This window comes from Martes martes (assembly GCF_963455335.1).
Source record: "Martes martes genome assembly, chromosome: 13".
NCBI classification, from domain to species: Eukaryota; Metazoa; Chordata; class Mammalia; order Carnivora; family Mustelidae; genus Martes; species Martes martes.
This window is the reverse complement of record NC_137901.1, coordinates 88,449,361-88,462,920: the sequence shown is the minus strand read 5'-3', so window position 1 is coordinate 88,462,920 and position 13,560 is coordinate 88,449,361. Positions and strand designations below refer to the sequence as shown.

Below are 13,560 nucleotides of genomic sequence, written 5' to 3'. Positions count from 1 at the left end.
ACCCGCAGCTGCCATCTTGGACCATGAGGACAAAGACCACAAGCTTGAAATGATAGAAGGGAGCAAGGGCCCATGAGGACTTCATGGGACAGAGTCAACCTAAAGTCCTGAACTACACGGCTCCAGAATCTGACTTGGGAGAGAAACAAGCTCCTACTTTTTAAGCCACTGCCATTTTAAGTCAGCCTGTGTTACTCACCACTGAAACCTTTCTCACCAGATATGCCCACCACACCACAAACCCAGGCTCCCTTTCCCGCAGGGACCCACAAAGCACCATCGCCCCCGGCTCGCCTGAGTTCCATGCATGAGAACCCCCTGCACCAGCAAAACACAGCAGCAAATTTGGAGGCTCCCTAGAGGGTTATGCTCACCAGCCCCAATAGTGACCCAGAAACCCTAAGGGGAAAAGCGGGGCTCTCTACATAAAACTCGGCATTATCATGGCTAAAATGTCAAACATTCCAGATGCCCTCCCTTTGCTGCCCCTCCTTTCCCGCCACCCACCATATCACCCCCTTCATTCCTTCACTGAAGTCATATAACTCTAATCTCTCCTTCTTTAAAAGGGATATGACAATACTCGCACACCTAGGCTTGTTGTATTAGACAGCTATATAACATACTTACAATCGTGACGGGCATATAGCGAGCACTATATAAACACTGGCTACTTTACACGCAGAGGGGACGTTTGGTTCATCGGCTTTATTAAAATGGCATTGCACATTCTAAGTTACCATGCAACTCACTTTCCTCACTTGACAATAAACCCTGTTTCAGGAGAATGGATATAGCTCCAAGCTGCTCTTTTTAACAGCTACATGGTAGTCCACAGGGAAACACCACCATTCAGTCAAGAATGACTTTATGGATGGACAGTCATCTCTTTTTTGTCACCATCACACAAGATGCTGCTTCTAAATATCCCTAACCAGACACCCTTGTATAGTGGTGCTTTTCACTTCTTAAAAAAAAATAGGTTTCCCAGAAGTGGGATTGCTGGGTCAAAGACCAGGTTCTCTTTTCATACATATTAGCAGAATGCATCCCAGATACTCCATGTTTTCAATCAAAGCAACGAAAATACGCATGAAGTCCCCGGGCTGGGGCTTTCAGAGGTCCACATACAATAAAGCAGCCCGCGGTTTCAGCAGCTGCTGAGAGCGCACACAGAATGGGATGGGGTGTCTACGCGCTCCTAGGAGGAGGGGCACCAGAGGCTTCTGTCCACGTGTGAGGGCCCTCCCTGCCTGGAAGGTTCTCCCCACCTCACTTAGTAAGCTCTTGCAGCAACTTTGTCCTCCTTCTGGTGGAAGCACCACGATTTCCTTTGGGAAATCATCTCTTGTCTCTCCTTCTGGCAACGTGCTTCCAATTCTTACTCCAGAGATGAGTTTTTGACTTAAATGTGGCTAATCACATACAGGATCTCATCCACAGTCAGTCCAGCACCCAGGTTAGTCCAGGGGTTCTTGCTGTTATGATTAGAAAAGAGAAGACTGGCTTGGGAACAAAGCCTGGAGCTGACTGGCCAGATTTGCCAGGAGGTGGAGAAAGCCTGTCTGAGAATTAAATGAACACAGAGGAAAAGAGAACCAAGAGACAAAGTGAGAGAGCAGGAGAGTTAAGCCCCTGGATCTAGCCATGCCTGAAGCTGTTTCTTCCTTGAACTTCCTGGCTCCAGAGTCCAGTAAATTCCCAACTTTGTCCCTTGCAATGATAAGAATCCACATTAATATAGAGATATACACTTCACATTTGGCACATGATCTCCATAAGTGAACTCGAAATCTTAGCCCTGAAAACTTAAAGTATCACAGACCTGGGTGTCACAAGTAAACACAACAGAAGGCTAAGTTCATCTTTAAAAGAAACCAAAAAGAAAAAACACAAGGCCAGAAAAGAGATCCATTGATCGAAGTCATGCCAAGTATAAAATAACTAACCAGTGGGCTCCTTTAATACTGGTTATCTCCGGCAGCATCCCTACAAGGGGTCTTCTGAACGATAAGCCAACCAGCTTTGCCTACAGAGTAAAAATATCTCACACACACATGTGCTACTATTTTTAAAATATTACATAAATGCTACTGTAATTACCAAAACCCACTCATTCAAAAGCATTACTGAATTGATGGCAACTTTCAATCAATATGTTTTTTTTTCCAACCAAGTGATACCAAACCCACAATTCTTCTCATTCAGATGCACGGGACAATTTTTTTGCTGTTAAAAAGGGATACTTGTTCTTGGCCACAAATGTGTGCTAGAAGCACCCATGTACAGAGCATTCCTTGTCTGACTTTCCTTTAAGGCAAACTTTGTTCTTCGAGAGGGCTAGGTAGTCGGTAGTTGATTCCGACTTTGCAAGCAAGATGATCCCTGACACGACTCACTTCTCATTGTTGGGAGAAAACAGCCACAGAGAATGTGTAAACAGATGGATGTTCCTGGGTTGCAATAAAACTTTATTTACAAACACAGGTAGAGAGCCAGATTTAGTCCACGGGCCGTCGTGTGGGGATGCCGGTTTAAGGAATACAGAAGATAATAAGCAGCATGTCATGTTGTGGAAGTTGACGGAGAAGATAGGATTTGATTGACATGCAACATTTCGCCTTCACGTCTACTAGATGAAGCCAATACACCTATGCTGGCAAACGAGCAATCAACTGTCCCAGAGTAATCCTATCACGAGCACGGCAACTTTTCTTCTTTTAATATTACTGGTGCCAGCAGGAACCACGAGTACCAGAGTCTGAGAGGTCATGGTTCAAATCCAACCTCCACCCACTGCGCTTCCAGGGACAAATAGGGTAACGGGGTCCTGGCTTCCTAATGGTCCTAACAACGTTATCAATAATTGCCACCGTTTCCTGAACACTAAGTATGTGCCAGGCACTACCCTAACAAGCATTTTGCTTCTGGGGTCATCCTTGGATCCCCTTAACTGTATTCTCACTAGGGATGTTACCAGGTCCATCCCCGAGATGCAGAAACACTCACCCACCCCAACCTTCTCCCTGGGGCTGTTGGGGAAGAACTTGCAGAAGGCAAAAGCCCAACTCACAGATGTACGTTCTGTTTGTTAATTTCATCGCTAACAAATATTGATTTGGCCCCAATTCCAAGCACGGTGATAGGCATAGCTTTGGCACCCAATAAATATTTACTGAATGAATCTATCAGTCTGCTAGCCTGTGCAGCAACTTTCCAACTGCACCCAAATCCCACTTGTGACCTCCCCTACAGTCGCCGTTGTGATCCAAGCCTGGACTAGTGCAGTAGCCCTTCTCGGCTCTCCCGGCTTCTGCTCCTGAGAGTCAGAGCACGGCCCTCTTCTGTTAAACCTGCCAAGGGCTCCCACCTCACTCAGAGGAAAAGCCACCGTCCTTACCAGACTCGGCGCTGTCAGCTCATCCACTGCTCTCCCTCCCTTACTCAGCTCAGTTGCACTGGCTTCCTTTCCATCCTTGAACCTGCCAAGCACTTTCCGGCCTCAGGGCCTTTGGACTGGCTATTTCCTCTGCTTGGAACACTCTTCCCCAAGACAGCTGCCAGATAGCTTGCTTCCTCACTTTTTTAGGTCTTCGCTCAAATGTCCCCTTTCCGGATGCTGCTATTTAAAATTGCAGGGACCAGGGTGCCTGGGTGACTCAGTCATTAAGCGTCTGCCTTTGGCTCAGGTCATGGTCCTAGGATCGAGCCCTGCGTTGGGCTCCCTGCTCAGTGGGAAGCCTGCTTCTCCCTCTCCCACTCCCTCTGCTTCTGTTCCCTCTCTCGCTGTGTGTCCCTCTGTCAAATAAATAAATAAAATCTTTTAATAAAATAAAATTGCAGGAGTGCCTGACTGGCTGTCTCAGTCAGCGTAGCATGTGACTCTCGATCTCTGAGTTATGAGTTCAAGCCCCACATTGGGTGTAGAGTTTACTTAATTAAAAAATTTTTAATAATGACATGAAATGGAATTAAATCGCAAAATATCCCTCCCAGCATTCCCTCTCTGGGGCCCTCCTCTGTGCTTACTACCACTTAACCTCCACTCAAACTGGATTTTAGTTATTCATTTAGTCCAGCATCTATCTCCACTTTAATGCTGACCCCACAAGGACAGCGGCCTGGGGCTGTCTTGTTCTTGCGTTTCCCCAGCCCAAAGAACAGGGCCCGTCACAACACAGGAGCACAATAAAAATAAGCTCCAACAAGCAAAGGCAGACAGGGAGGAAGGAAGCAGACTGGGCTGGAGTTTCAAAGAAGAAGATCGGCCGGAGGGGAGTTCAGGACCCATTTCACAAACGGGGAAACGGAGTCCCAGCGAGGTCAAGGAGCTAGAGCAGCGTCCCAGGTCTCCCAATTTCTTGAGAGAAGCCAGGATCCTGGGTACTGACGGCAACTAACAAGACGCGTCTCCCGGCCAGACACAGCCCAAAGGCAGCCAGAAGCTCTCCACTAGACTGGAAAAGTCCCAATTCACTGCCACCCTAAGAAACTTTTTTGGTGAAATGACATCTTCCATCCACACCACGCCCCTCCCCTTCCCCTGCCCCTGCCCCAAATTTCCGCTTGGAGCAAGCAGACTCCGGGAGAACAGGGTCCCCTCCCACCCGGCCTCCCCCGCCCCGCCTGCAGCCTCATCATCTGCAGAGCCCTCATCCCTGCGCCCAGGCGCCCCCCCAGCCCCACGAATCGGGCCCCCTCAGCCCGCCCAGGAGCGCCAGCCGCCCGCAGCGGCAGATGGCACAACTACGGAAGGGAAAAATACCAAGCCAAGGATCTAAATACGTCGACAGTACACAACATGCAGGGAACCGGGCAAACAAAGGGAGCCACGGCCTCCGAGGGCCGGGAGACCAGGCAGAGCCAGCCTGCCACTCCGGAGCTCGGGAAGGAAAGACAGGACCCTCCGGCAGGCACGCAGAGCCGGCCCGGGAGCGCGCGCAGCAGCCACGGTACCATTTTTATGTGTCCATTTGCTCCGCTGCATTAAGAGCCCTGGTGGGAGGCATTCCAAACACAAAGCAGACATTAGCGATGCGTTATTTACTGAGTCACCCTTCCTGGGCGCTGAATTCTGGGCACCGAAGCCCAGCCATGATGAGTTAGGTCCCCCAACGGGTTAATTTAGGTTAACACCGCAAAACAACCCGGCTCAGAAGCACCAGGCAATTCCAAACACTCCATCACCCTCGGTAATAAAATACAGCAAATCAAATTGGACTCTATTGATTTTTTATGTAACTATTTTGGGACTGAAGTGTAAGGAGAGGCTATTGATCAGTTAAGGAGTCAGGTGTCAGGGAAGGGAGTTCAGAACACCCTGACTGCGGACCCAGGGGGTTTAAGCAGGGAAAGACGTCGGAATTCAACTCCAAGAACCCAGGCTTCTTTCTCCCCTCCCCTCAGCAGACAAGTGGGCATCAAGGGCCATCCCACACTAAGAGGCAAGTAGCAAAACAAGCACCCGGGTGGCGAATAAAGTAACAAAAAGTGACTGTGCTTTGTCTCTCCCCGTGACACCTGTCACGGCCTGACATCATGTCTCTCTTTGTCCGTTGTTTTATTATGGTCTTGCTCCACCAGAATACCAGCTCCTGAGAATGGGGGATGTGTCTCCTTTGTTCCATACTGTACCCTCACAGTGCTCAGAGCTGATCAATTTCTGTCTGATGAATGAATGAGGGAGGGAGGGAGCGGGCAGCTCCTGGCATATGCTATGTGTCAGGCACTGTGCAGGGTACCTTGCAAGTGCTCCCATTCCTTCTGCCTGGAACACCCTTCTCCAGGTTGGCTCCTCCTGATCATGCAGGTCTCAGATTAAGATCAATGCCACCTTCTCCAGGAAGTCTTCCTGGATTACCCAGCCACTCCCCATCACGTTGCCTTGTGTGCAACAGAGGAGCGCAGATTACTGTCGAGGACTTTCTTGTTTATGAGTTTGTTGGCTCCTTGTCTCCCTCTCTCTCTCCGTCACACAAACCTGCCCTAGAATGCAAGCCCCTGGAGTCACAGTTAAGCCGGAAGGCAGGGAAACTGAGGGAAAACTCCAGGCCAAGAGGGCACCTTACAGGCAGGAAAGACAGGAGTCGGGTGCTTTGGGGAGGAGACCCCCCCCCCGCCACTCATGGTCAATGTTGTCTTGATCAGGTCCCTGTGCCCCTCTGAGCCTCAGTATCCCCAATAGGAATGCAACTGAGCCCCAAAGCTCTCCCCGGATGGTGACCCAAGAATCCAGAAAAACCCAAAGTGAGAAGCCAACATTAACCTTCACAGCTCTGACCGTTACAGCAAGGAGCCCACCTGGCCTTCCCTTCTTGCCTGTCCTCCCTCCTGTTAACCACAGGCTGTGCAGACAGCTCCCTCACTCCCTTGGTGTTGCCCGACTTTGTGACCAGATCAGCAAGGGGGTAAGTTCAGGGCCTGCCATCGGCTGAGTGTCTGTGTCCCCCCCGAAGTTCATATGTTAAAACCTGGGCCCCGAGGTGATGCGATCAGGAAGTGGGACCTCTGGGGGGCGATGAGGTCATGAGTGTGGAGCCTCACGGGTGGGATTAGTGCCCTCGTAAAAGAGACCCCAGAGTCTCCCCCGCGCCCTTCCACGCGGGAGGACACAGTGACAAGACGGCATCTAGGAGCCAGGAAGCGGGCTCTCACCAGAACGTGCCCGTGCCGGTGCCCTGATCCTGGACTTCCTAGTTTCCAGAACCATAAGAAATAGGGTCTGTTGTTTACAAGGCACCCAGCCTGTGGCATTTTGTTTCGGCAGCCTGCATGGACTAAGACAGAACCCATTTTACAGATTGGGAAACTGAGCGTCAGAGAGATTTTTTTTTTTCCTCAATATCTCCTGATTTCTAGGGAGAAGTCAACAACCTGGACTGTGACACTGAAACCTCCCACTTTTTAAATGCTGGCAACCAACAAGAGAAGTCTTCGGGCCAGACACGGCCCAAGAGCAACCCTCTCCCGCTGGACTTCCACGCAGGCTCAATTCTCCCAACGCCAACCTCCCTGCCGATACACTCCAGGGCTCCCAACCAAGGGGGCTGACTTTAGAGCAGCCAAAATCCCCCAAAACGATTTTCTCAAAAAAGAGCCAACTCCGCCTTCAACTTAAGACACACCCCCGAATCCCCTGGGCCCAAATTAGTCTCAAATTCCAATCAGTCGCCCACAATACTCAGTGTCCACACTCACAGAGAAGGGAGCAGTTCAGAGCAGACTCAGAGCCAGGCTCACTGTGGGTTCCGTGCATCCCCCCACCCTCTCGGGCTCTGTGACCTTGCATAAGCCACAGCACCTCTGTGGGTCTCAGCTTCCCCATCCGTAGAGTGGGGCGAACACCAGTCCTTACGCCCATCGGGTAGTAGAGGAGTCACTCAGAACACAGTCAGCAGTCAGTCGGGGTTAGTCACTGAGATGCTGACTCTGAGTTCCACTGAAACAGAAATAGAAAGGAGGGGGATTCTGTCCGCCAAAGTTTCGGCCTTTAGCAGAACCACCTGATCCCTCGAGGGCACCCAACCTGAAGGATTCCCAGCTGCCTGCAGAGCTGACTCCCATCTGTTGGGTTTCTATGGCTCTAAGCCTCAGTTCACAGGAACAAGATTTACCTGTTACAGAAAAGCGGCACAAGCCCCCAGAGAAGGTGGGCCGCGGAAGGGACGCGACTTGGAACCCACCGCACTGCGGGATCAAGAAGCCCATCCCCACACCGTGCTGTGTGAGGCCCCGCAGGGGGATCTGGCTGGGGGGGCGGGGGGGGCGGGCGGTACAGACACCTGACACCGTGTGACCGCAGGCAAGTTACTAGCACCTCTGGATCTCAATATGTTCCCCTAGAAACCGTGAGTCGTGAGTGTCCACCTGCCAGCGCGTGTCCAGACAAGGCAAGGCCTGGGACAGGGGCGGGGACACAGTGAGCACCTTCAGCGGCTCTGGGTTCCGTCGCCCTGTCCCCAGGGGCACGGCTGCGAGGACCCGCTGCCTCTGTGAGCTGACCCCTGCTATTCTGATCCCGCCGAGCCGCTGTCGTTCTCATGACCTTGGGCTCCTTCAATGGAGCCACAGTCCCCTCCAGGACCACACAGTAGAGATCCTTGACCAGAAAGACTCCCCTGTGTCCAGTGAGAAACGCCTGGGTGGAGAGTTTTTTAAAAAGAGAAATTGTGTGAGCCATGAGCGTGCTCAGACACCAATACACCGTGTGACCCTGAGCAAGTCACTCCCTGGCCCAAGTCTCCTTTTTCCCATCTGCAAAGGGGTCTGTGGGGGGAGGGGAGGAGATGCTCTAAAATGCCCCCTTGCTCTGCAAGACCGCTCACCTACTCCAAGAGGGAGCTGGTGGTGCCACTCAGGCCCCAGGATGCCGCCTATGGGGCCGGGGCACCCCCATCTCCCCACGGTGACAGGCAGCACGCACTTGCTCGACGCCATAGCTACAAAGGGAAATTCACTATTAGTCCCAGGAGAGAAGAAAGGAGCCACCCAGCCGCGTACAACTGGGGGGCTCATCTGGGAACAAGGCCTCTGGAAGGGCTTTGCCGGCCCGGAGACCACCCTCCTGGACTTCACACCAACAAACGAGGGGTTTCTTTGGCTCTCTTGGATCATGGCAACCACCGTGCTCATTGTTGGCTCCGAGCACCGCTCATGCAGAAGCCTCACGCCTCCCAAGTTCCCTGCATCCGGTGGGGGGGGGGGGAACTTGAAATGATTTACTCTGGGAACCTCCACTGTACTGTGGTTAAATCACTCAGGGGAGGTGACAGCATTTGCATACCACTCCCCGCCACCTCTCCGAAGAGCAACACCATCCAAAGGCAACCCCCCCCCCAAAACCACTATTGTAACGAGAATGAAATATACCACAGGCCATGCCAAGGTGCCGAGCAGGGTGAGGAGTGTCTCTGCTTTGAGGCCAAAGCCGCCTCTCCCCTCCCCGCACTAGCAGCCTCTGCCACTCACAAGGCCCCTCTGTCGGGGGCTCTCCACCCACCCCAATTTTATAGACCCCGAGCACAATGGGTCAATGAAGCAAGGCGCGTCCATTTTCCCCAGCAGGGGTTCTAACAGCGCCGCTAATTTGCAAAGCCGTAGAATGCACAAAAGTGGCTTGAATAATGGGGGCCCCCTAGTCGCTAAGCTGGGAGATTTGTGCTGACTCTTACCAAGTACAGTTCCATATGTTTAAGAGCTTGCAAGGCTGAAAGAAGTACGCCCACCAGACTCTTTACCATGGCAGCTACCCACGCGGGGGGTGGGGGGGCACGGAGCAGACAGTCCCTGTGTGATGGGGGAGAGGGCGTCCTTCCTTCCCTCAGAACCCTTCCAGCCCCTCTCCCAGAACCTCAGCCAAACGTGGTCGGTAAATCATGCCAGAAATTACCCAGAAAATCCAACGAGCTCTGAAGGAAGCTCTAGCTAATTCCTCTGAACCTTTCCACCAACAGTAGGCAGCTAAGTATCTTTCAAGAATTCCAGCCTTGTTTTTCTCTTCCTAGCTCTCCTAACTGGTGCTAAATATAGTTATCAAACTGTCTCTCTTTACGTCCCTGGTAGGGACCCGTGGAAGACTTCCACGGGCTCCCGAGAACCTGACAATGGCATGGAGGGCTCTGTCCTAGTGGCTTTCACCAAGAGAGCTGCCCAGCTGAGCCTCGGGGAAAAGCAGCCGGGCAGCTCGGCCAGGAGCTGGGCCAGCAGCAGGTTTCAGGGGCGGCACACCTTCCCCGCCAGGATCTGGCCCCCCAGAGCCAGGCACAAGCTCTTCTGTTGCTAGGGGAGGGGCGGGGGTTCTCCATCTTCTCTTACAAGCACTAGGCAGCCAGCTTCTCGGAGAGATTTCCAATATTCCCCTATGAGCACATCCAGGCAAAGGCTGACCCCCGTGGAGAAACAAAATAGAGACAGAACTGCAATTTTCAAGTCCAAGGGACTGCACTTTTGGGAACAGGTCCCAGGGCTTCAGCTAGGAAGAAACAGCCTTGACCCCCCTCGTGTACCACAGAAGAAAGCTGAGAGCACAACAGCTATCATAGCTGCCTAGGGCCAGGCAGACTGAAGATTCATCCACACATTAAGCCCAGGCTGAACGCCGATGGATATCTCTGACAGAAGGTTCTCTCCGAGTGGAAGGTTTTATGAAATATTTTGGGTCACTTAAGGGCATCTCAGAGTAAGTCAATATTTACTTTTTCCATGCAAATACACCACACATTAAGTTGGCATACAAGGTGTGTTCCTAAATGCAACCTCCCTAAAGCAGTTACAGCCGAAAAGTTAAAGTTCTATTTTCCTACAGCAGCCTGGGTGTCTGTGCCGTTCGCTTGTTAAGGAAATGAGAATTTTTCTAACGCGAAAGCTATCTGCTCCCACATCATGGGTCCCGATTTTAAAAATGTTTGGAGAACTGAGCTCTCCAAACGCACACGGATGTTGCTCGTGACTGTTCCGGGTTCATCTGAGCCTTTAGGATTGTCTCCGCTGTTTGGGGTGGGGGGAGGGGAGGAGAGGGATTAGCATTTTAACACAGGTTTCTTCTAGAACCAACATGTAGCCACCCCAAGGTGGTAGAAGCTTTCCAAACTCCAGCAGAGAGAAAAAACATGACTATTTTGCCTTCCCCACTCACTAGGTTTTGGCGACAGCTGCGTCGGTTTCAGCAGGGAGCCCGGCTCCATGGTACCCAGGCAATGGCTCTAGGCATCACCACGTTCCGGGCGGCCCTGCGCGCGCGGGGCTGCCTGGCCGCCTTGGGGTCAAGGCGCTGGGGCAGCACGCGTCTCCAGAAAGCGAGAAGCAAGCTGCGTCTTACCTAAGGGGAGGCCACTTAGGGAGGGGACATGTTCGGGGAAGGGGGGGGTGTAAAATGTAAAAACAGGAGGGTGCGGCGAGGCGCGGGGAGAGGCTGCGGACAAGCCAGACAGACTGCGCCGACCGAGACGACCTCAAGGCTGGGGCCCCGCAGGTGTCCTGGCAACGCACGGCCGTGCGTCGTCCGGGGGCATCAGGAAATCGGGAGAAGGGGTCCACCGACGCCCCGTCACAGCAAAACCCCGCGGGAACCAGGACCAGGCGGGGCGAGGAGGGGGCTAGATTCCTGGAGGCGCGCCCCCACCCGCCTCGAGAGGCTGAGCGCCTCCGGTCTGTTGCCCCCGCGCGCCCTGAAGGGATCCGCAGGGGAGCTGGGGTCTGGGGAGGAAGGCTGGCGGGCTCTCGCGCTGGGCGGAGGTACGTGCCGGGGACCCCCTGGGTTCCCGGGGTCTCCGCAGAGCTGCCCGAGCCCGGGCGATGCGAGCTGCCGGGGACTTGCGAAGGAGGTGGCCGCCCCGCGCGGGAGCCAACTTTGTGCGCCGCGGCCGGGGCCGGGGATGGGGTCCGGGGACGCGTTACCTGGGCACCGGAGCGCAGTCAGCGCCAGCAGGAGCCCGAGCGGCGGCGCCCGGCCCGGGGGCGGCATGGTCCTCGGCGCGCGGTGGGCGCGGCGCGGGGCTGCTCCTGTCGCGCGCCCGACCCGGCCCGCGGCTCCCGGGGGGCAGCCCCCGGCGGCTACGCTCGGGCGCCGGGCATGGCTCGCCCCCAGGGCGCCGCTCTTCCCCAGACGCAGGCGGCCGGCGCTGGCGGCGCTTCCTCCGCTCGCCCCTGCGCGCTCTCCGGGGCTCGGCCGTGCGCGGCCGGGGAGCTGGGGGCCGCGGGGGCTCAGCGCCCCGCGCCCGCGCCGGCGGCCCCGCACTTGGCCCGAGTTGCGCGGGCCCCGCCGCCGCCGCGGCTCCTGCGCCCCAGCGCCCGTCCCATCGCCGTGGCGCCGCCGCCGCCGCCGCCGCCTCTGCCCGCGCCAGCTGCCGGCCGCCCCTCAGCCCGCGAGAGAGTGAGCGAGCGGCGAGCGCCGGGAGGAGGGCGGGGCGGCGGCGGGAAGGCGGGGCCCGGGAGGGGCGGGGCCCGGGAGGGGGCGGGCCCGCCGCGGAGACGGGGCCCAGGACGGCCGCCCAGCCATAGGCGGCGGGACGTGCCACTCCCCGGCGTCCCCGGGGGAGGGCTCCGGGCCGCACCGGCCTGGGGAGACCCGCGGGGGCGGTCGGGGGCGTGGGCGCGGACAGGGCCGCGGGAGGGGGCACCTGCCGGCCAAAAGCACACTGACCGGGGTGTATTCGGGCCAAGCGGCGGGAGTTCCCAAGGTCGCAGGGTGGGGGAGACAGGGGAAGGTCCTTGGAATGGGGCAGGGACGCCAGGTGGGGAGGGGGTGCGGGGGGCTGAGGGCCCACAGGGCACAGGGATTGCAAGGCTGAGCGCAGACGAGAGGTCCTGGGATAAATTTGGCGCAGCTGGGGGGTGCCTGTTGGGGAGGGGAAGGCAGGGGTGGACTCTGGGAGTTGGGGGCTATCTGAGGAGTGCCCACCGAGCCCCAGGACCAGGACGGGTGCGCTGGCTGGGCGCGGTCAGGGATCCTGAAAGACATCATCAAAGGCCTCTTGGGATGTCTACCCAGATGTGAGGCAGGGACCCTCGGGCTCCCTTATTTACCGGAGCAAGAGGACGCCCTGGAGGCGGAGGGGGCGTGAGAGGAGGGGTGAGCTGCCAGGGCGCGAGGGTGTAGTGGAGGCGGGGATGGGAACTGGGTGGTGGGATTCTTCCAACCTGGGGACAGGGCCTCACTGGGGGTCACAGCACCTACTATCCACCCACCCCCGCGCTGCCACCCCTCACCCCAACCCAGGCGGGGCAATCGGGGCGCAGCACAATGAATGAATCATGCTGGGCGCACATGGGGGCTCCTGCACCAGTCCTCAGATGCCCTGAAACTTGCCCCAGGCAGCTGGAGGGAGGGTGGGCGGGAGGTGGGCCCCTGAGGTGGGAGTCCTTGCTCCGGCCCAGCTCCCATGTACCAGCCCCTGGCTCCAGCTGCCTGGGTTTTCCATTAAAAAGTGGGTCAAACTCTTTGGAAACGTCAATAGGCTGTGTGGGGGAGGCAGAGTCTCAAAGTCTTGGCTAAGAACCCTGCCCTGCCACTGTTTGGCTATGCTACCTGGGTCGAGTCATTTATGCTCCCCAGCCTCAGTTTCCCCATCTGAGAAATGGAAGCCATTGCAGCGTCCACCAGGTGTCCCACATAAGGCATATAGAGCCCCTGACCTATGAAGTAAGAGCTCATTTAAAGGGATCCACTGTGGACATTATCATTCTCATCATTATGGTCATTATTATCATGTATCTGATTTTCCTCTGTGGGCCCAGAGCTCACATCAGAAGAACAATCCTCCCCCCTCCCAGCTGGTGAGGGGGGATGGCAGGGGACAGGGCACCTGCTTCATTAGTACAGACAAGCTCATTAGCAGAAGCGGCGCTCAGCTCTTCTTAGATAAAAGAAGGAAGAAAGAGCTAGGGGCAGGTGGCGCGTCTCTAGGCCAGGTTAATTGCAAGACAGAAAGGGATTTTCCCGTAGCAGCTAATAGGCTTCTTTTTCAAAGAACCTATGCACTGGCCAAGCCCGCTTTGGGTTCTCTGGCAAGGCCTGTGATCCATGCATGGAGAACCAAATATCAGGCTGGACAGTGGGTGGGT

General features: G+C 55.3%; 1 protein-coding gene across 1 annotated transcript in view; it reads right to left on the bottom strand.

Moving 5' to 3' along the window:
- TMEM132B (transmembrane protein 132B) overlaps positions 1–11,461 on the bottom strand; it is a gene marked incomplete at both ends in the record, with an annotated part of 344,057 nt that extends 332,596 nt beyond the window's left edge. Inside the window, one exon of the mRNA XM_080821852.1 lies at positions 11,395–11,461. Within this exon, the coding sequence (XP_080677978.1) occupies positions 11,395–11,461 (67 nt within the window). The remainder of the gene's footprint in view (positions 1–11,394) is intronic.
- Between the last annotated feature and the right edge of the window lie 2,099 nt (positions 11,462–13,560).